Source organism: Hylobates moloch, unplaced genomic scaffold (assembly GCF_009828535.3).
Source record: "Hylobates moloch isolate HMO894 unplaced genomic scaffold, HMol_V3 SCAFFOLD_20, whole genome shotgun sequence".
In the NCBI taxonomy this organism is placed as follows: Eukaryota; Metazoa; Chordata; class Mammalia; order Primates; family Hylobatidae; genus Hylobates; species Hylobates moloch.
In genome coordinates, this window is record NW_026652295.1 from 38,884,734 (window position 1) to 38,906,909 (window position 22,176).

General features: G+C 49.6%; 1 protein-coding gene and 2 long non-coding RNA genes across 3 annotated transcripts in view; 2 read left to right on the forward strand and 1 right to left on the reverse strand.

Annotated features, from left to right (window-relative positions):
* Positions 1 to 6,568: 6,568 nt before the first annotated feature.
* Positions 6,569 to 22,176, reverse strand: part of LRFN2 (leucine rich repeat and fibronectin type III domain containing 2) — a 188,521-nt gene continuing 172,913 nt past the window's right edge. Inside the window, exon 3 of the mRNA XM_032140437.2 lies at positions 6,569 to 8,027. Within this exon, the coding sequence (XP_031996328.1) occupies positions 7,058 to 8,027 (970 nt within the window). The 3' untranslated portion in view covers positions 6,569 to 7,057. The remainder of the gene's footprint in view (positions 8,028 to 22,176) is intronic.
* On the forward strand, positions 7,894 to 10,312 carry LOC131382125 (uncharacterized). Its single transcript, XR_009211317.1, has 4 exons — positions 7,894 to 7,987; positions 9,202 to 9,420; positions 9,961 to 10,019; positions 10,099 to 10,312. It is a non-coding gene; the product is annotated as an uncharacterized LOC131382125 (long non-coding RNA).
* On the forward strand, positions 19,860 to 20,488 carry LOC131382126 (uncharacterized). The gene is made up of 3 exons (XR_009211318.1): positions 19,860 to 19,924; positions 20,007 to 20,098; positions 20,291 to 20,488. It is a non-coding gene; the product is annotated as an uncharacterized LOC131382126 (long non-coding RNA).

Here is a 22,176-nt window from a genome sequence, read left to right on the forward strand (position 1 = left end):
GGACCCTCTAGTTCTCTGCAACTACCCTTCTTCCCGGCCTGCTTTGTTCCCTCCACCACACTCCCTCTCAAGCTCCTGGGACAGCTGGAGATGCCTCCCTCAACCCCGGCTTGTCCAGGCACAGGATCCCGGTCGTTAATGTGCCCCTGTTAGACCCAAAGCCAGTCACTTTTCCATACCAGGTCTGAATTTCCTCTTCTGTAAAGTGACTCAAGGTTTTGGAACTTAAAATCTGGTGAATTCTTCCAAGCACAGGTGCCATCTTATGTTGTGTGGCCTTTGGCCAATCCATCTGTTCATCTTTTCTTGGACGGTAGTTTTGCCAGATCTATAAGTTATCTTGAAATTAGTGAAAACAGACCATTCTTTGATAACCAGAGATCTAAAGCATCAGCTTACGTCCCCGTCCTTCAGGGTAATGTGTAAGGCCCTCAAAGGCATGCACAGTGTCTTTCACTTTGACTTTTATCTCTCTCAATACCATGCACAGTGCTAGGCACACAGCAGGTCAGCAAGAGCATGCTGAATGAGCACAGATGGATTTCGCCATCTCTCCCACTTTTTCTGCTGGGCTCAGTCTTCTGAAAGTCAAGGCACATATGCCAGGATTCAGGCCTTTCACATGAAACCCAGACAGCTCTGCATTTTTACCTCCTCTGCAGCTCTGTAGGAAACTTCAGAGCAAATCCATCTCTTGAGTGTTTACCCAACTTTGTTCCTCAATAGCTGTGTGACTTTGGGCAAGTTATTTAACTCTTCTGTACCTGAGCTTCCCCAATGGAGATATTAATAATAATACTTATTTCACTGTGTTGTTTTGATGATAAATTGAGATAATCTATATATAGCTCTTAGACCAGTATATGGCACATAGGAAACTCTCAATAAATGTCAGGTACGATTATCAACTTACTTTTGCAGTTCAATATTCACCTGAAAAATGCCAACCTAATGTTCTCCTAATGAAAGTACAAGAACTTTTCCATAATTAGTCTGGGTAGGTAAGGCAACCAGCCCATTTTTGGTAGACAGGAAGGACCATGTCTTCCAAGAGATCCCCACAGGAATGGGTGGGAAGAGCATAACAGGAAACCCAAGATGAAAGCCTTCAGGATTAATAGCTGCAACTGAGGGCTTAAATCCCTTCTTCTTGGCAGCAGTACTCCTCAAATGGTGAGCAAGTTACCTGCTAGTTGCCAGGACATGCCAAGTCCATGACAGAGGGGACTGGTGTAGGACGCTGAGGTTTCACTTCACAACAAAGTGGAAACAATGTCAGATAGGTCAGCTAACAGAGGTCTCCATGGTTTGGAAAATGGGATGTCTTGGTTGTAGCCTAGGAGATTCAAGGGAAAGAAAACTCATCCTTGCAAAGTATATGAATGTTAGTGCTGCTGTGGGGTGTGCCAGGGAGCACCACTGAACGCATGTTACAGAGGAGGTGCAGGAGAAGAGGGGGTGTGCTCATCACCAACTAACCAGATGGACAGCCTGGACGGATGGGCTGGGGTTGTGGGAGGTTGGTCAGTGGGCTGACTGGCTGTGGACCAGATGGGTTTGGGGATCCCATGGAGATGGGTGAAATTCCAGCTCCACTCTCTCATCAGTAGGAAACCGAGCATGTGACTGTTGACATCTTGGAAAGGACTAGACCATGAGATCTTCCTTGCTCCAATCCCAGACAGACTCCAGAATGAGATGGTGGAGGAGAATTCTGGCTCCGATCACCAGGAGCATATTCAGCTGATGGCTAAAGGGACCAGAAGATCAATTATCTCAACAATAATAGGAAAATAACCAGGGAAGAGCCTGTAATCTGGGCCTACTTCCTCAGAATAGGTGAGCAAAATAAAGATGTCACACATTATACAGAATGAGAACTTGGGGAAAGATCACTGAACCTGTCAGAAGTTCCTAAATAGCTATTATAGGGGTCACAGGACAGACTTAGAGGTAAAAGCTAGCTTCTCTCTTTGGTCTGGGGAAAACATGCCAATTTCTCTCCAATAGAAGCTTCGGGGAAGGGAAACCATGAGCCTTGTAAACATTGACTGACTGTGAGGTACAGAACCTTAATTGAGATGATGGAAGCTACAACCTTTGGTTTAAGGGCTGAAAGCACAAATAGATATTTTTAAACTGTGAAAGTGACAGTGCTCCTTTTAGATATTGGGGGAGTAACCTGGATGGGCCTGATTCTATTATGCAAAGGTAGAAACCTCAGGTATTTACCTGTGAGAAACCTTCTTGTCACAACAAATTCTTCTTGCTGCCAACTGCATCACATGGAAAGGCTGGGTTTGATCATCTAGGTGGGATCTTTAAAACTGTGCATTCAGGTTTTGAGTGCTGCCTGCCAGTAGTCTCTTCTTTTGAATAAGTCTATCTATTTTTCTGGCAGCAGTTTGCAGAAATCTCAATGGTTGCAAGAACAGAGGAAGCCCCATCTAGCTTGCTGAAGCCCTGAGACCTTCACTGCAGGCACATTGAGAACAGAAGATACAGAAGTACTCAGGCTGTACTTATGAAAAATCAATACTCACAGACTTTTAAAGAAAAGTTACTTTGCATTTGGGAAGGGGGAAACCTGAGACAGTGGCTGTTGTTGCCTAACCTGGCTGACAATTATATCCCTTAACAAAAAAGTATTCCTGAGGTCTTTTCGAATTTCAACACTGTAATGATGAAAAAACAAAAAATTCTCTTGAGGGAAACCTGAGGGATATGTCATTATCGAGAACGTGGGGAAAGGGGTCAAACTGTTTTTCCAGAAAGCCTAATAATCAACTAGGCAAATATTGTATCAGCTATCTCACCTCTGCAAAAGATCAAAGAGCTGGAGGCTTCTGTATATCAGGAAAGAGGATCTGGGTAGGTATCTTACCTGATAGGGACAGGGGTATTAAAACAGAAAGAGGCGAGAAGATGGGTTTTGTCTCTGGAGCAAGCTGATGTCAGGCTTTTTATCTTCGGGGGAAGAAGTTACAGGCTCCTGGGGCAGAGGAGCCCAGACAAGACTGGAGATGGAAGGCTCATTCAACAAGTGACCTCCTAGAGGTCACCAAGAGGGGAGAAGGGGTGACCACAGGGTGGGCTGGGCAGCGCAGTCTGAATCCTGAGGAATTTTCCTGGCCAGGGGAGGGAAGGTGTTTCAAGGCAAGGAGGGCCAGAAAGGCCGGTGTACGGTCAGAAGGAACCTCTTCACCAAGGTGCTCTTGCCTGGAGTTAACACTCTGAGGTTTCTGGCAGATCTTAGGCTAATCAAGGGTTTCCTGATCAGGCTACAAATGTGAATCATTCCGTTAGTATAAAATACAATCTATAACAGGTTGACGGGAAGAAGAAAGGATGGGGAGGCAGTGTGATGTCATGGGAAGAACTAAGGCTTTGCAGCCAGACTTAACTGTGTGACCTTGGGCAAGTTACTTAACCCCTCTGAGCTTCAGTCCCTTCGTTTATAATATGGGCATAATACTATCTACCTAAAAAGGCTTTAGTGATGATTCAGTGAGAAACATATGTGAAGCAACAAGCACAGTATCTGGAAGCTGTGGGTACTCAACAAGTGTCAGTTTCCTTCCTCTTCTAGAAGCTGTGCTTTCAAGTCAATTGTATGTCTAGAGTCGCACTGTCTGGTACAGTGGCCAATACTAGCCACATATGGCTCTCAGGTACTTTAAAGAGGGCTAGTCTGAATTGATCTGTGTCATACATGTAAAATACTTTAAAGAGGGCTCATCTGAATTGACATATGCCATACATGTAAAATACAAACCAGATTTCTAAAACTTTGTACCAAAAAATACCATAAAATAACTTACTAATAATTTGAGTGATTACATGTTACAATAATATTTTGGATATATTGAGTTAAAATATAAGATTAGAATTAATTCCACCTGTTTCTTTATATTTGATTCAACATGGCTACTGGAAAATTTAAAATTACAGTGCGGCTTACATTTTATTCTACTGGATAGTGCTGATCTAGATACTAGAAAAGACAAGGTTGGGAAGCTGTGTTCCAGAAGCACGCTTGTTTCTATATCTCGGGTTTGGGTTTTGGTTTGTTCTCCCATGGTTTCCCAGTAAAACACCCTTTTGAAAAAAATACCATCCAGGGCTCAACCAAAATGGGTAGAAGATACCCACCCACGTGCCCCTACTAGTCAGGCCCTGTGGTGACCACAGTCCAGGAAAAAGTAGGTAGGGCTGGTATATCAGAGAATGGGGATTTCAGGTAGGACAGTCAGGACAGCTGGGGATGGACTGTTCTTTTCTTAGCCTGAAGCTTCACTTCAGATTTCTCTAGCTTTCTTTACTCTGGGAAGATGATCCCATTCTCTATTATTTCAGAAGATTCCCCCACCTTATACATGAACTTGGAAAGAAGCAGGCTCCCACCAGGCAGTAACAAACACATGTGCAAGAGAAAATGCCACCTCAAAGTCATCTAGAAAACCCCAGAGTTTCCAGAGAAATGAAGAGCAGACATTCACAGACGTAAGAATGTTCTTTTTTCTCCCGCCCAAGGAGTGTGGTTAGTGGTTGTTTTCAAACTGTACATTTTACTGTACACTTTTTTTTAGCAAAGGAGAAGATTGGCATTTATATTCTGACCACAGGGATGCTGCTTTCCAAAACTCCAAGTCAGAAACATGACAAACACAAGAGCAAGTACATATCATGTCATGACAGAATTCGGAACCGCTGATGAGAATAGACAGTGAGTTGGTTCCTTCCACTGTTCACCACCTTCCCTCTGTGTGTCTGAATCCAAAGGCAAAAAAGAGAGCTGGTTTTTGAGACCACTTCCACAATGGCTATAGTTTGAAAGGATGAATGAGAAAGATGAGGATGGAGAAAAGAGAAGAGGAACAAACAGGAAGGGAAAAGAGAAAGGATGGAAGATATTTCCTTTCAGATTACCCAATTCTGTGGGTGCTTCCGTGACCATAGAAGGGATGTGCTCCAGCCCTGGGACTGGCCTGGAAAATTATTATAACTTGAGGTCTCAGGAGGGACTGGCCTGGTCTGTTAATGACCTTGTCAGGACCAGAAAGGGACTGGGAAAGGCAGAGAGTAACAGGAAAAAAAAAAAAAAGAAGAATGAAAAGAGGGGAGGGAGGAGAGTGAGGAAGGAGAAGGGCCTGGGATTTGGAGGCTCTGGGACTAGAGCCAAAGGTAATTCTGCATAGACAGTTGCAAATCCCTCCTTGTGTGTTCCAGAGTGGGGTTGGGGGCCAGCAGCTCAGCTCCAGGTCTGAGGCCATTGGAACTTTTTGGCTCAGAATGGTCTTGCCTGTAAGCTTTGTGGGCTGTGTGGTTGGCAAGTGGAAGAAGGAAGAACAAAAGAGATAAAATAGAGGTCTATGGAAGGAGTTGGGAGAGGAAAGAATGAGTTGGAGAGACTGAGGGAGAGGTAGTGAGTTGCTGATGAGTAGACACAGGACAGGGATGCAGGGGAAAGTCATTCCAATCTGTCTACAGCAGGTTCTCCGTGGACACATCTCCTCTTCCCCTTCTCTTGCCACTGTCTGGCGGGGAGGGGCTATCCCTAGATGGAAAGGAGCCTATGCACCCCTCCCATTCCACCCTGTAATTTCCAAGGATGGACCCTCCTCAAGAAACCAAGAGCAGGCATCCCCCCATCCCACCCTGAGCCACTTTCTTAAGGAACAAACATGGGACAGCCTTTGGACACAGAAATGCCCTAGGCAGGGCGAAGACAGGGTCATGGATCCCAACTACCACTGCCAGGAGGCAGGTGGCCTTGACTCCTACCCTGACCTGGTCACGAGCTCACTGTGTGACCTTGGGCAATTCCTTTATGCTCTCTGGAAGGGAGAGGGAGGGTTAAAGATGGGATGATTGCAAGCACCTCCCCAAGCTTCAAAAGCCTATGAGTCTAAAAAGGGGATTTCCCCTCCAAGGCTTCTAGAATTCTCTGTGTCCAGTAAAAAGGTGGGGGACTGCTGTAACCAGCTTGTGCTTCTGGTGTCACTAAGAAAAAAAACTTACATCTAGAGTCATGAAGAATTAATAGGCCCATAGAACTGGAAAGGGGCTGGTAGTACAATCCCAGTATGTTTGCAAATTAGGAAATTCAGGTCCTGACAGATAAAAGGGTCTTTCCCCAGTTATGCAGCTGGCTATTCATGTGACCGTGGAGCCCAGACACAGAGCTTCGGACTCCAAGTCCACTGCTCTTTCTGCCACCCAAGCTGCTTTCCTTAAGAGAAGCCCTCCTGGCCTGCCATATGCTCAAGGGGGACTTTCCACGCCAGCTTCCCAGAAAGAGCGGCAGCAAGCCCAAAGCAACTCCAGAAGTTAAGATCCCTTATGCCCTACAGCACGAAGCCGTCCTCCCTCCCCACAAGTAAGAACCCAGGAAGTTACTCTTCTGGCTCAAGTTTCTGTGATGGGTGTGTCATGTCATGTTTGAGAAGCAAAGGAAACTAGGTCCGGTATCAGGGGTCAGTCACTCACCCCTTCCGGTGTCAGGTGTGGGGGTGGTTGGGAGTAATGAGGGCTCTGGGCAGGGAACCCTACAGGCTTCCCCCAAACAAGTGTGGAAACAGAATAACTCCCTCCTCTTGTCAATTGGCAACAATTACCCACTACCAGGGCTGCTGGGAACAGGCATTCATATGTACGATTAACTCTCGATTATTCGTGTGAATGAAGAGGAGGAGTCTGGGAAATGGAAAAAAAATAAATTAAGAAATAAGAACAACACTAGACCCATAAGCAATCCAAAGCCGCTTGCTTGTAGGCTACATTTGTGATTAGAAAGGCGGAGTCTCGCCTTTCCAAACACTCAGGGCTCAGTCCGGCATTTGAGCGAGTCCACATTCCCTGAGCACACCCCGGCCGGATGGTGGGGAGGTGATGTGGGTGTTGGGGGGTAGGGAGGGACACGAGGCCATTGACAGGGAGACGAAACTGTCCCTGGATGTAAACATCACCATGGAGACTCCACAAACACTTGCCAGTGAGATTCTTTCCCCTTCTTCTCCCACCCTGCGCGCAGGAAAGGGAGCACGCCCACCCCCACCTAGACCGTGCTCTCCATCACCCATTCGGAGCTGCCAAAAGTCCCCCGGGCCCCCACCAGGTCACTCTCCTCAAAGGGCAAGAGCATGCCGTTGACAGAGAGGCTGCGCTTCGTCCAGATGTTCGAGACCCTCCGTGGGGGACTGTAGCCGCCCGGCACGACCCCTCCCGCCGCCGCAGCCGCAAAGTCCCCCATGTCGAAGGAGTGGCTGCGTTTGGCCTTGCCCTCCAAGGGCAAGGGGAGCAGGCTCCTGGCCCGGGCCGCGGGGGGTCCCAGCAGCGGCTCTCGGTCCGAGTGGTGGCCCCGGGCCGACGTCCCAGCCCCTCTCCCGGCTGGAGTCCTAGAGTCCAGCAGCTCCTCCTTTCTCTGACTCTTGAGGTCCAGGGAGGCGAAGGCCCCCATCAGGCGGTCAAGGCTGGGCTTGGGGCGCGGGGCGGAGGGTGGGAGCCTCCAGGGGGCCCGTCCCAGCCCCGCAGCCTCCCCACTGCCCAGGGAGCTGGAGGAAGAGGAGTCACTGGCGCGGGCCAGGCTGGCGGTGAAGTCCAGGAGCTCGTTGCGCACCACCACCTTGGGCGGGCCCTGCGGCGGGGCCCCGGTGGGTGCGCTGCTTGGAGGCGGTGGCTGGGCGCCGTTGGTCTGCGAGTACACATTGCTCACGGCCGCTGCCATCTTGCTGGGGGCCTCGTGGTTGCAGACCTTGTAGCGCACCATGAGGATGACGATGAAGACCAGCAGCGTGGCCACGATGATGCCCCCGATGACCAGGATCATGGTGCCGCCCAGGATCTGGCTGTGCATGGACTGGCACTGCGGGTAGTCAGCCTTGGTGAAGAACTGGGCGCAGCCCACGATGTTGGTGGCCGTGAGTGTCGTGGCTGTGTCGTCCCACATGGCCAGCACACACAAGTCGTAGCCAGTCCCTGACACCAGGTTGTTGACCACGAAGGCCTTGTTGGAGGCTGGGATCATCCTGGGGAGGGAGGTGGACAGAAATAGTGAGGGGTGGTGGGGTGGAAGGACAGGGTGATGGGGAGTGGACAGAGGTAGAAACAGAGCGACAGAGATGAGGAGGGGGAGGGGAGGGAGGCCAAGACAGACACGGGGACACAGAGAGAATGGGGCAGAGGGAAAGAAAGGGACAGAGGAGTGAAGAGACATGGAAGGAGAGAGATGGAGAGACAGAGGAGAGGGGAGGAGGGAGGGGCAGGGGCAGGCAGGCAACAGGAATAGGGCACAGGGAATAGGGAAGAAAGAGATGTCAGGAGGGAGACCCAGACAAGGGAACCAAGGGACAGGTTAGGGTGGAAAGGAAGGTGACAGAGGGAGATTCACGGATGGAGCGTCAGGGAGAGGTATAGACAGAGGATGTGTCAGAGACCGAGGATGTGTCAGAGACCAGGTGAGAGAAAATCCAGATATATGGAAACAAAAACACAAAAACACAATGAGTATGAAGATGAAGGGAATGAGAAAGGGGATAGTTGAAAGCAGAGAAAAGGGGAGGCATTTAGAGGTGGAGGGAAAGAGGAGGAGGGGGAGAGACTCAAGCAGAGTAGAGAGGACACACAGGGACAGGCAGAGGGAGAGACAGAGAGGCAGAGAGGTTAAAGTGTGAAGAAGCAGAAATTATACAAAGGGACACCCTCTACCCTCTCCCTCATACCTGCTACAAGTATTCCCCCCGTCTCTGGGAAGGGCGGGGTGAGAGTCAGGTCAGCCCTGACCCTGTGCCAGCCCACCCCGAGGCTTGCTCCAGCCCTCATGAGATTCATGGGGATCCCCATCAACACTTTCTGAGCCTTCTTTCTGGACCAGGTGCTGTGCTGTGTCAGAGACAAGGTCCTTCCTGGAGAGGCCAGCACCACCCTCACCTCCAAAGGGCTTTCCCATGACTCAGGAGGGAGAGCGTTCGCTGCTGCAGACTGAGGGAGAGGGGGTCTAAGCAGAAGAGGACTGGATGCAGGAGAAGGGGGCCTGCTGCTTAGGGTGGAGGGACAGTGCAGTGTTAAGAACTGGGAGGCACTTCTGCATCCCAGAGGAAAGGGATGATTCCTTGGTCCTAGTTGTAGTAGGCCAGGCTCAGCCAAGAAACCCAGGGGAAGAGTTTCTTTAGTAGAAGACTTTAACTGCTCCTTCCACCTTAGGGGAGACTCTGATGGGGAAGCGCTCTCCCCACATTGTGGCTGGTCCTCTCCTGCCTGGACCTCCTCACCCTGAACTCTAGACCCTTGTGAGCTTGTTAAGCCTGGATGCACACCCTGAACTCCAAGACCCTTGTTGAGGTATCATGCCTTCTGCTGATTCCAGAGATGATGCCTGTATCACTTCCATAAACACTCCCGAAGAAACACCCAGGCCTGAAGGTACCACTGTGTAGCTTTCTTGGTAGTTCCTCCACTCCCATTCTCCTATTCCCTACTACTTGAGAATGAAAGGGCTCTCTCTATAAGCTCCCATCAACCCCTCAAACCTGGAGCTGGGCAACTTAATTAAGATCTCAAATATGAAATACTGAAGCCTGAAAACTTCCACCTGGGATCCATGCACAGAGGACTGGAACTGACAGGCAGATATTGACCTCCAGTCAGTGGGCAACCCTGGTGGCTGCTGCCTCCCTCCTCACCTGCCCACCTGCTCTTTTGCTGGGGAAGCCACACTGGAGGAAATTGAGCCCCCAAAGCCCACCTGATATGGTTTGGCTGTGTCCCCACCCAAATCTCATCTTGAATTGTAGCTCCTACAATTCACACGTGTTGTGGGAGGGACCTGGTGGGAGGTAATTAAATCATGAGGGCGGGTCTTTCCCATGCTATTCTCATGATAGTGAACAAATCTCATGAGATCTGATGGTTTTATAAAGGGGAGTTTCCCTGCACAGGCTCTCTTCTTTTGTCTGCCACCAGGTGAGACGTGCCTTTCACCTTTTGCCATGATTGTGAGGCCTCCCCAGCCATGTGGAACCGTGAGTCCATTTAACCTTTTCCTTTTCCTTTTTTTTTTTTGTGTAAATTATCCAGTCTCATGTATGTCTTTATCAGCAGTGTGAAAATGGACTAATACACAGCCCCACCCCTAGCACAGTGTTTGGGGCAGAAGAGGCCAGAGGGGTTAGGAAAGGTGGATCCAGCAAGGACCCTGCAGCCAGCCCCACAGGTCTATCTGAAGATTTCAGAGCCAGTTTCACCTGGGCATCATGACAGTCCTGTAAAGACAGTGATCAGTACTCCCATCTCACAGAGAAGAAATGGCCGAGACTCAGAGAGGGTAAGTGATCTGCCTGAGGTCACACAGCTGGGACTGCTAGTATGCAGCAGTTGAGACCTTTAACACTAGCTTCTGGGTCCACGGTCTGGGCTTGTTTCTCACTGTGTGACAGACATGGAAGCATTTTTCCTCATTTCAGTGAAAAGTTCACCCTGGCCTGTGGCTGGTCAACCACCTTCATCCCTGGAGCAGCTTAGAGCCAGCTGTGACTCCTGCTCCTCTACTGACAGGCTGCCCAGCCTGCTGGGCCATCTGCTGGGCAGGGCCTAAGGAGCCCTGTCTGGCCAATGCTGCAGGGGACACTTATTCCCTGCACTTTGGGAAAAGATGATCATCACTTCATGTCAGCAGCAGCACACCTTGGCTGTATCTAACGAAACTCCAGTTTGAGGAAATAAGTTACCAGCCTCTCGGAATCACTCATCACTCCCCCAGTAAGCCAACTTGATCCCATTGCACACGGTGGTCCCTCTTCCTTAGCATCATATCCTTCTCCACCGGGTGACCTCATCTTTTAAGGCCTGACACAAATTACCTCTGACCTCACCGGAGCTCTCTCTTCTCTCTCTCGTCCCACAACCCCTCTTACGGTCCCCTGTTAAAGCCCTGGGGGTTGTTCATGTACACCTTTCCCTTGAGGACTGGAACTGTGTCTTATTCCTCTTTGTATTTCTGCTGCCGATCGTGATGTCTGGCCTGGAGTCAATGCTGAGTAAACATTTGCCCTGTGGTTAGGCAGTGAGTGCAAGATTGCTTTGCAAAATGTTAGGGCCTAAACATATGTGAGGGATTCTTATCTGATATTCAAGGGCTAGTTAATGGTGACTCTCAGACACTGGCTGGTTCTGAGGACATATTTCTGGAGAGGCATTTGTCCTTTTTTTTTTTTTTTTTTTTTTTGAGACAGAGTCTTAGTCTGTCACCCAGACTGGAGTGCAATGGCATGATCTTGGATCACTGCAACTTCCACCTCCCAGGCTCAAGCAATTCTCCCGCCTCAGCCTCCCGAATAGCTGAGATTACAGGCATGCACCACCATACCTGGCTAATTTTTGTATTTTTAGTAGAGATGGGGTTTTGCCATGTTGGCCAGGCTGGTCTCGAACTCCTGACCTCAAGTGATCCACCCGCCTTGGCCTCCTAAAGTGCCGGGATTACAGGTGTGAGCCACCACACCCAGCCTGGAGAGGTATTTTTCTATATCCTTGAAGCTTACTGCAAGGGCTCCTGAAAACCTTTCATGGATGTGCATATACATATGTGATTGGGGTATGTGATTGTGTGTATATGCCTGTGTGTGAGAAGATGTGTGTCTAAGGAGTATCATTTGTCAGCTGAATGTATGGGTATTTGTGAGGATGTGCCAGAGTGTAGGTGTTTACATGTATGTGGCAATAAGGGGTCCTGGTCCTAGGCAATGTTAGTCATTGTTCTGCCCCTCTTTCCACCAACCCCCTAACCCCACCTCCCCCAGAGGCTCCCACGTCCTCTGAAACTTCTGAGGTGACTTCCTGTGTGACCTCTCTCTATTGGCTGAGCCTCCTCTTTTCTAATGGAACAGAGTTTACCCCCCAGAAAAGTCATTTGGGCCTCAGGAATAGGAATGGGAATGGAGTGGGATTTTCCACCTGGGCCTCGGCCTCCAGGAAGAGCCTGTGGGCTGACTACCAAACCCCACTCTCCCCCTCTCTCGTGGCTTCCAGTCTAGGCTACACTCTCCAGGCTCCCTTGCAGCTAGTATGCCCATGTGGCCCTTCCTGGCTAAGGGGACGTGGAGGAAGTCATCTGTGCCGGATGATCTGTGCCATCTCTGGGCCAGGCCTTCAGTAGCTCGGATGCCTTCCCCACACTCCCCTTTCCTTCTGCCAGCTGGACCCTTGGGCGGGATGACAAGGCCTGGAGGGAGGTACATACCGGGTACCTAAGTCTCCCATGAGGAAGGTCTCCTGATAACCTGGCACACCGCTCTGGACTGTTAGGAAAGTGAGAAATCAAATTTCATTCTGCTTGAGCCTTTACATTATGGCAATTATTTGCAACAGCAGTTGCCTCCCCTGACTAACAGACACCCACAGGTAAGATGAAGTGAGCCTGAAGAATTTGCTATTTAGTAGGTGTGTGTGTGAGAGACAGGGTGAATGTGTGTTTGTGTAAGAGGAAGACATTGGTGCTGGTGTCTATACAAGAAATCCTTGCCTTCCTGGAGTTGTCAACAAATACCATCTCTTGTATCTGCATAATTCCTCCAGCCTCCAGCCTCCCCTCTGCTCCCCTAGCACCATGCCTTTCTAGGTGCTCTGTCCTCTCCTCCCTCCATCAGTGATGCGCCATGGCTGCCTGTTGAGCCTCAGCACTAATTTGAAAGGGCCACATCAGGCTTCCCCTACTCCACCCCTGGCTCTCTGTGTCCTCATTACTGGCTCTTCCCAGAACCACTGGCTTTCCACCCTCTCTAGTTAACCTTGAGATCTCAGACTACATGACACGGCCTCATTAAACCAAGCCAAGCAGCCCTTACTCCCAGATTCTCTCTCTTCTTGCGAGCCCCAAAGGGACCTGTTTGCTTTCATGCATGAGCTGCAAGGGAGTAGAGGAGATGAGTGTTGTTCCATCCTGCGTACAATTTATTGAGTACTTGCTACGTGCCAGGAACTTGACAGGCAGAGTCTCTTTGATTCTGCATGCTGACTGTATGAGGTAGGAATAATTATCCCCATATCACAGACGAAGAAACTAAGGCTCAGGCAGATAGAACCCCTGCTCAAGCTCACACAGCTGGAAAGTGGCTGAGCCAGGTCTGCCAGGCCACGGAGCACGATCTTCCCTATGCTGTATTACACTGAATTGAATTGAGCAGAATCAGGATTTAGCAGGAGGGAGGTCTTGGAGTCGGGCCAACTGTTTGCCAGCAATTTAAAAAGAAAAAAATAACATGCATTACTTTACAATGATAGCTAACATTTATTGAGCACTTACTCTGTCAAACACTGTTCTGAATATTTTCCATGTACTAGTTAATTTAACCTGGGGGAATCCTGTGAGGGAGGTACTAGTCTTATTATCATTGTGGATGAGAACATCGAGGCTCCAAGACATTAAGTGACTTGACTAAGCTCTCACAGAGAGAAGGATTGTGCTCAGCCAAGATTGAACCCAGCACTTTCACATTTCCTCAATGCATGTTCATGATAACCCTGGGAAGTACATCTAACAATTGTGCTACCTGTTTTAGAGGCAGCGGTTAACTGAACTGCCCTGGGCTCACATCGCTAATTAGGGCTGGAAATGGGACTCCAGTGAATGAGGAGGGCAATCCCTCTACTTCGGGACACACGCTCCTGGGAGGTCTGAGGGAAGTGAGGGAACCATGTGGATATCCGTGGGCAGAGTTTCCAGGCAGGAAGGAGGTGCCAGTGCAAAGGCCTTGAGGTAGAAACAGTGAGGAGGACAGTGAGGCTGGAACAGAGAGATGGAAAGGGAGTGTAGGAGGAAATGAAGTCACCAAGGTAGTGGATAGGAGCCAGGTTCTTGCAGGTATGTTCACTCTTGTGTTCCAACTCTGAGATTGGCTGCTAGGTGCTAATGTTAAGGATTCTGAGGCTGTGTTTAAACTCAGAGGGACAGAGTCCTCTGGAGCCTGTCTCATATTTGCTGTTTCTGGCCCAGAGATCAGAGTAGTTAGAATGACCAGAATTACCAGTACAAGTTGTAGACCCTACTGGTGACTAGTGCCAAATGCTGGCCTTCCCTAAGCACCAGGCCCTGAGTGATAATGGGGGAAGGCACACGTCTGCTCTTTAGAGTGGGACGATCATGGAGCTGGTGTGACTCAGTGAGGGCTCCCAGGATCAGAAGCTTCTGATCTTCCAGTTGGGGTCAGGGACCAGAGGCCTCGGGTTGGGGGCCGGTCTCTGTCCCTGCTCTTCTGCCCTTGTGGCTCCTGAGAATATGGAGCTTCCACAAATGCCCTGAGGTACCCCTGCCTTACTGGCAGTTTAGCCTCTCAGTGAGTGAAGGGGCCACTTTCCTTTCAATATGCTTGAGGCTCTGAGTCAGAGCACCCCAATCATTGCCTCAACCCTCAAGTATAGCCAGACATCCACTTCCACAGCCCCTGAGACAGCAGGCAGGGTTGGCATCAGCCCCTGTTGAGTTGGCCTCCGGGTCTGGGTGTCCTTCCTTGCTCCCATCCCCCAGCCTCTTCTCTGCAAGTGGTCAGAGGAATCCTGTTAAAACCCAGGTCAGATCCTGTCTTTCTCTGCTCAACCCTGCTCCTGTCCCCAGTGAAGCCCACCTCATGTAGTCAGAGTCCTCACATGGCTCACAGGCCCCAGGCGATCTGCCCCTCACCTCTTGGGTTTTGTCTCCTTCTACTCCCCATTCTTACTCTACGTCCTGGGCTCCCCGCTGCTTCTCAAATCTGCCAAGGGGGTTCCTGCCTCAGGACTTTTGCACTGGCTGTTCCCTCTGCCTGGATGCTCTTCCTCCAGGTATTTATATGCTAGCTGCTTTGCCTCTTTCAGGTCCCTTTTCCAAAGTCACGTTCTCAGCGAGGCCATCCCAGATCACCTTTTCGACACTGGGGGCTTCCCCATGCTTGTTACTCCACTCCATTTTTCCCCAGTGCACTTTTATTGCCCAACAGACAGTATCGTTGATTTATTATGATTACTGTTAATTGTCTTTCTCTCTCTCTCTGTACTAGAATGTCAGCTCCCTGAGGTCAGAGTTTGTTTGAGGTTTTGTTGTTTTTTTTTTTTTGCCTGTTTTGTTCACTGATATTTTCCCAACACCTAGACTGATACTTGGCACAGGATAGGCCCTTGAAAACATTGGTTGAACTTGTAAATGAAATGAATGTTCTACACTGCACTGCCCAATATAGTAGCTGCATGTGGTCATTTAAATTTAACTTCAAGTTAATAATTATTGATTAGAATTAAAAATTTAGTTTCTGAGTCATAACACCCAGATTTCAAGTGCTCAGTAGTCACACGTGGCTAGTGGCTACTGGATTGGACGGTGCCACTGTGTGACATTTCCGTCAACACAGGCAGTGCTATTGGATGGTGCTGTTCTAGAACATGCTATGCAGCCCTATCCATGTACCCAGCAAGTGGTATTAACACTGTCATTTCCTATGTGAGCCCTGATGCACCAAACAGGTGGGCCAGTCCAGGTGATGTTGTCCAGCTCTGGGGCAGTTCACACCAAGGGATGAATTTGTCTGGGAGGCTTTGATCCAGACCTCTGAGCAGCTCCCCGTTCTCTCTGAGGCTCTGGACAACTTCATCCCTTCTTTATGACTCTTCCAGTTCTCCATGGTTCCTAAGACCTCTGGGTTCGGCATGCCCTCTCTGGGATTCTCTCAGGCCTAGCTCAAGCTTATATGCCCCCTGGAGTGTTCTCTCTGCCTCCCATACTCAGCCTGTGCCCCAGCCCCTTCCCAAGGCTTGGCCCCACTGGCAAAGCTGCCTCGCCTTCCCCACAGTCCTCAGATAGGGCCAGCCCTTAGCCAGCCTGTGTCTTTGGGCCTCCTCTGGTCCTTTGTTTTGATATTCTGGTGCCTGCTTTTCTGCTTTTCATGTTCAAGCTACCCACGACACATCTGACACATTTCTATTAAGAAAAATCCCTCATAGATCCAATAACAATGATAGATGTCATCGGAATACCTGCCATTAGCAAGAGAAGCTGAAGAGGCAGCAGGGTACAGTGGATATGCACAGAGGCTCTGGAGCCAGACTGTGGGGTTCCAGTACTGATTTTGCACATACCATCTGTAATACCATATCTTGGGCAAGTTTCTTAATCTCTCTGTGTTTGTTTCCTAGAAATATCCCCTTTCTGTAAAATGGGGCATTCATAATCTCTGCCTTATAGGGTTGTTATGAGGATTCAAGAAGTCATGATTCATAAAGTACCTAAATCAGTGCCTGGCCAGAGTAAGCCCCGCATGAGGGTCTGTTACATAAAGGAGTGGGCCATGCTTAACCCACGTAACCCCAAGGAAATGCCTCTCTGATGGTGGAAATCCAGGCCTCAGGGATTTGTGGCTGGCAAACCTAACACAAACTGGGAACTGGGAGATTCGGGCAGTGCCTGACCCTGGCTGGGCTGGCAGGGAGGCATCTTGGCTTCAACACTTCCAGCAGGATGGGTCCCCCACCAACCCCCCATGAGACTCTTGTTCAGAATTCACATGGAGGAAGCGTCAGTAAAGGCCTGGCTGAGCCATGGCAGCGATGACAGGAAATTAGGCCAAAGAGAGCTGAGCCCCAGCAGGCTGCCTCTGTGCTCATCTCCCCAGCGTTAGGCCTTACCTGGTGACAGGTGAGGATCACTCGTTGGGAGGCCCTGTGTTTGCTCCCTGACTTGGGAGACATGGCGGATGCAGCTGCCAGGCAAGGACTCGGGAAAGTCTCAGCCCAAGTGATTGGTGGAGGCAACAGTGTCAGGAAGGGAGCTTTGCCCTGCTCCATGGAGCTCCTTCACGGAGGGGATAAAGCCAGGAGGTGGGAATCCAGGCACTGGCACTGCACCAATGGGGTTCAAGCCCCGGTGCTGTCACTGACCAGCAGTGTGACTTTGGGCAAGCCACGTAATCACCCTGTAAGAGGGAGCAGATGATAGAGCCCCGTCACAGGCTTGCTATGAGGATGAAACGAGCGAATCTCTGTGATTTGAACAGTGCCTTGTCCCTAGTGAGTACTTAATTTGTGCTAGTGTTTGTGACTGAGGACAGAGAAGTGAATCCAGGCCTGAGGCTGGATACTGGCTCATGGATCACGTGCACAGCCAGCTCTGCAGGTCAGCCATCTGAGGTCTGGCAGTCTGTCTTGGTGCAGGCCACTGGGGCCAGCCTGCCCGCGGATCCAGGCACTTCTCTTGCTGACTAACTAAGGTGTCTGCTGGCTCTTCCCAGTTCTCCTCTGCCCTCCCCATGCACAGATCCTAGGAACTCCGGGTTGAGAAGGGCCCTGAGAGCCACCCTGCCCATCAGCGTCTCCATAGCAGGCCCACCTGGCTGTCAGCACCCTCTGCTCACACACTTCCAGGACATGCCAGGCAGTCATCCTAGCTCTGGACAACTGAGTGACTCATGGGGGCCATGGTCTGACAGACTGCGACTTCCTCCCACCAGCCCAATGCAACACCACAGCTGCCCAGAACAAGCCTGTTTCTTTCTTTTCGACATGCTGATGCTTCCCGTATTGTGAGGCCACTCTCTCATCCCACCTGGACTTTTCACTTCTCCAGAATTCACATTTCCATTTCTTCCGCCCATTTCCTCACAGCACAGTTTCTAGCTTGCTGGCGGGCTGCCCCATCTGATCACACCTCATCACATGTCAGTTTGTCTCTGGCCCTTCTCTTTGGGGGTCCTGAGTAGTCAGATCCTATGTTGTCCCAATCAGACATCACACTTCTTGTGGACACCACCCCCCTCCCTGAAAGTACACTGGATTCTCTAGAAGCCACATCCCATTGGTGGTCACACTGAGCAGACTATCAATGGAGAGGCCCTGTGCTTTCCCAGGACTGCTGTTAAGCCACATGGCTTAAACAATGTCCCCACCACTGCAGGCTCAGCCAACCCAGGCAAGCTCTTGAGCCCATGTAACGCCTGCCTCTCTCTCGCTCATTCTGTGTATGTGTGTGTGTCCTCATTCAGGTCTCCACGGATATAGAAGTCTTCTCTGTATTTAATTGTCCTTAGCTTCCAGCCCCCAGGGACTGGGTTGGCATATCTTAGAGGAAAGAGTGTAGGCTTTGGACTCAGACAGAAATCTCTCTTTGAAGGCTAGTTCTGCCCCCGACCAGATGTGTGACTCTAGACCATGTGACTTTCCTCTCTCTGAACCTCTGTTTCCTCACATGTGAAATGGGAGAGTAACACCAGCCTTCTGTGGTGAGTGTGAGAAATCAAGTACAATAGGAATAAACATGTCTGCTCCCTTCCTGGGCCATTTGGTACCACAACGACGATGACTACAATGATGCTACTTGTCATTTATCTCCTGGAGGAGCTGAGAAGAGCTTGTTCAACAACAACTCATCACTTACAGAAAAAATGCAGAAGGTGTCAGATCAATTATACCTTGTTATAAACACAGACGTGTGCAAAATGAAGATTCCCCATCAGTCACGTGCCCAAGTCACGCTGGAACAGCCAGCAGACACCAAGTAAACATCACCTAATGATGAACCTGATCGGACCATTCACCCCAGTTGGCAGATCCATAATTTCATGGGGGCATCACCCGGAGCAAAGCCAGTACCAGCCTCCTTGAAAATGCTATGGTATGCTCTCTTTGGCAGCACTTCCACTAAAACTGGAACCATGCAGAGGTCCGCATGGCCCCTGCAGAAAGAAGACAGCAAATTTGTGAAGTGTTTTATATGAAATTCTGGTACATGCTACAACTTGCGTGAATCTCGTGTGATTCCACTTATATAAAAGACCTCGAGTAGTCAAATTCATAGAGACAGAAAGTAGCAGTGTGGTTGCTGGGTGCTGGGGGGAGTGAGGAGTAGGGAATTCTTATTTAATGAGTACAGAGTTTTAGTTTGGGATGATGAAAAAGTTCTAAGATGGATGGTGATGGTGACTACACAACAATATGATGTATTCAGTGCCAGTGAACTGTCCACTCGGATGTGGTTAAAATGGTAAATGTTATGTATATTTTACAATAAAAAATGGCAAAAAAATATTGCAAAGCCAATTCTACCAGGTGAGCAGGAAGAGGAGAGGTTGTTGGAAATAGATGAGTCACTTCAGGGAGGCTGATGAACATCTGGGTGGCAGTCACCCTCGGCAGGGGCTTCTTGGTTCTGTTGTCAGTGGGCTTGGGTGGCCCTGTTAGATCTGGGGAAGGAGACAGCATTTGGGGAGGGCTAGAAAGAACCCCTGGCCGTCTGACGCTATTCTACATGTGCCCCAATGGGTGAAGAGTAGGGCAACTCCAGAGCAGAAGTTGGCAGGAATCAAATGCCTGGGAAGAGGTTGCTGAAGATCCAGCATGGTGGTTCACAGCAGCTGGGCCTGGGTTCAAATCCTGCTCTGGCACTGACTAGCTGCGTGACCCTAGGCAGATTACCTACCCTCTGCCTCAGTTAAATAGGAACACTAGTACCTACTGTGTAGGAATACAGTCAGGACTAAATGAGGTAAAGTGTGTTAAATGCTAGGGGTGCCTGGCAATAAATGAAGGAATGGTTTGTTTCAATGCCAATGGTGAAGTCAACAGTAACCCTTTGTCTTAGTTTCTTTGTGTTGCTTAACAGGATACCACAGAATAATTTATATTTTCAAAAAACAACAATAAAATTTTCTCATAGAACTGGAGGCTGGAAGCCCAAGATTAAGGTGCCAGCATTTGGTCTGATGAGAGCCTTCTTTCTGTATCCTCACATGGCAGCAGTGGGAGGGCAAGAGAGAGACAGAGAGCCCCCTCGGCAGCCACAAGCCCTCATGACTTTATCACCCCTTACAGGCTCCACTTCTTCATCCTATCATCGGGGATTAGGTTTTAACCTATGAATCTCGAAGAGGACACAAGCATTCAAACCATTGGACCCTTAATAAAGCAAATCTGGGTAAATGAAGCCCTCAGTCGTTTCATGGAAGGGCATTGGGGCCCCACCTTTTCCTTCAATTGTAACCATCTCCCTCTGTCAGATCAGAAGCTGTATCATAAGAAAGAACCTGTATCGACCCCCAGGGTGAATTTGTGCTCTAGTGAAGAAGGTTTACCGACTGTGCCATGCCTGGTGAGTCACTTCCCATGTTTGAGCCTCACCTTCACAGTTTTCTCACTTGCAAAATGGGTTCATAACAGCAATCATATGGTGTCTTTGTGAAAATTAAGTACTGTGATATTTGTTCAGTACAGAGTATGCTGCTGAGAGTATGTTTATGCAATAAAAAGTAGCCATGATGATGTTTGCATTTGGTATTTGAAGATCAGTTTCAAATGTTGGCCCCACCATCTGCTAGCTGAGCAATCTTGAACAAGGAGATTTTGCTTCTCTGAATCCCAGCCTCCTCATCTGTCAAACGGGAATGAGAACACTACCACCTCCCCCAAAGGACCGTCTGGAAAACCTAAGATGCACATCTACTTGAACGCAGTATGTAAGTGGTGAAGCAATTATAAATGTGAGGTGTCCATTTTTTATAATGGGGACAGCCAGCACTCGTGCATGAATGAGTGACCGAGAAACTTACTGACACTTCCTTGGGGGCTGCTCCAAGCTGCATGCCTGGAGGCAGACCCCCTGGTGACAGACTTGCTGGGCATCCGGCTGCTGAGTTGCTCCATCATCCTGCCCGCTGCCTCACCCCAGGGAGAGTTGCCCTTTCCACCCAGCGTTCAGGAGGAGCCCACTCAGCACTTCGCTGGGCTGTGTTTCTGCTGATTCTCCCTGGATACCTCTGTCTCTAACAAGCAGTCTGGTCAGGAAGGAATTAATTAAGGGTGGGGAGAGTGATGACCTCTAGCGGGAGGTCTCAGGTGGGCAGCTGGGAAGCCCCACTCTGTCCAGCCAAGTGGAAGGTCCTGATGCACTCCCGACCCTGGAGTCAGCAGGAGGGAGGGTGGGGGAGCAGAGCCATCGCCACCCACCAGCCATCCTCACGTCCAGGCTGGAGGTCGAGGCTCTAACTCCCGCTCTGTCATGACTTGTTCAGCCTTGGGCAATTCACTTTCCTTCTCTGTGCTTTTAACATTCTAGAATTTCACAAGAACATCACTGGAAGAGGGATGATGGGAGCGCGGGGGAGGCAGGAGGAAGGGGATGGGATACTGGGGCTGTGGAAGTAGGGGCAGCAGCAGGTCCCTGACCCCGAAAGCACACAGGAGTTAGCATCAAAGTGACCTGGGCTCTGGGCTCAAATCCCATCTCCACAATTTATTGACCATATCTTTACTCCCTTACTTAACTTTCCGTAGCTTTCGTCTTCTTATTTGTAAAAGCAGTTTGCAAACCCAATTTACAGAGTTATATGAGGATCAGAAGTAATGTACGCCAAGCACTGGCATACAATATATACTCAATAAATCATTTATATATATAGTGAATGCTTACATACTTTATTATTGTCTATCTTCTGTCTATTTATCTTTCTATCATCTCTTACAGACTGACACCATCCATTCCACCCACCTCACAGCAGGACCCCTCCTGGTGGCAGAAGATGAGCCACCTGAGGGCACGGGTAGTTGTAGGGGGTTCGGGTCTCTGCCAGATGGGCAGAGTAGCCTTCTTATGGGATTTGTTCATTAGCTAGGAGCTTTAAGGTGGGGCTGGCCTGGCCTAGAGGTGCACCATCCTGATTTTGCCTGAGAATTACTAAAAGCAGCAGTGTAATTATCCTCCTTCCTCTGTCCTGCCCCAAGTCTGGGAGCAGCCAGGGCCTATGGGGACAATGAACACAGAACAGAGCCACTAATTGCACACCAGGGTCCCTGGAGGATGGCCATATGGGCCTGTCATCTCGGTGTGGAAGTAATCATGTAAATAAATCACGTGTGAGTAAATCACAGACTTATCTCATCTGTAATTTTCTGGGAGTCTCTCCAGCACTGTTTATTGAGGTGCATGGGTCTGAAGCCCCAGAAATTGGCTCACTCTCCTCCCTCTCCTGCTCCAGCTGGGGAGAGGCCACGCTGGGTGGCAGATGGGAGTGAGGCTGATGAGGAGTCGTCCCTGCTCTGCTGGGGCACATGCAGGTGCGGTAGAGGGTGAACCCCAAACGGGCACGGCAGGAGTAGGGGGGCTGTGTGAGTGAGTGGCCATTGGCCAGTGTGTGCGTGTAGGTACGTATGTGAGTGTGACTGTGCGTCTGC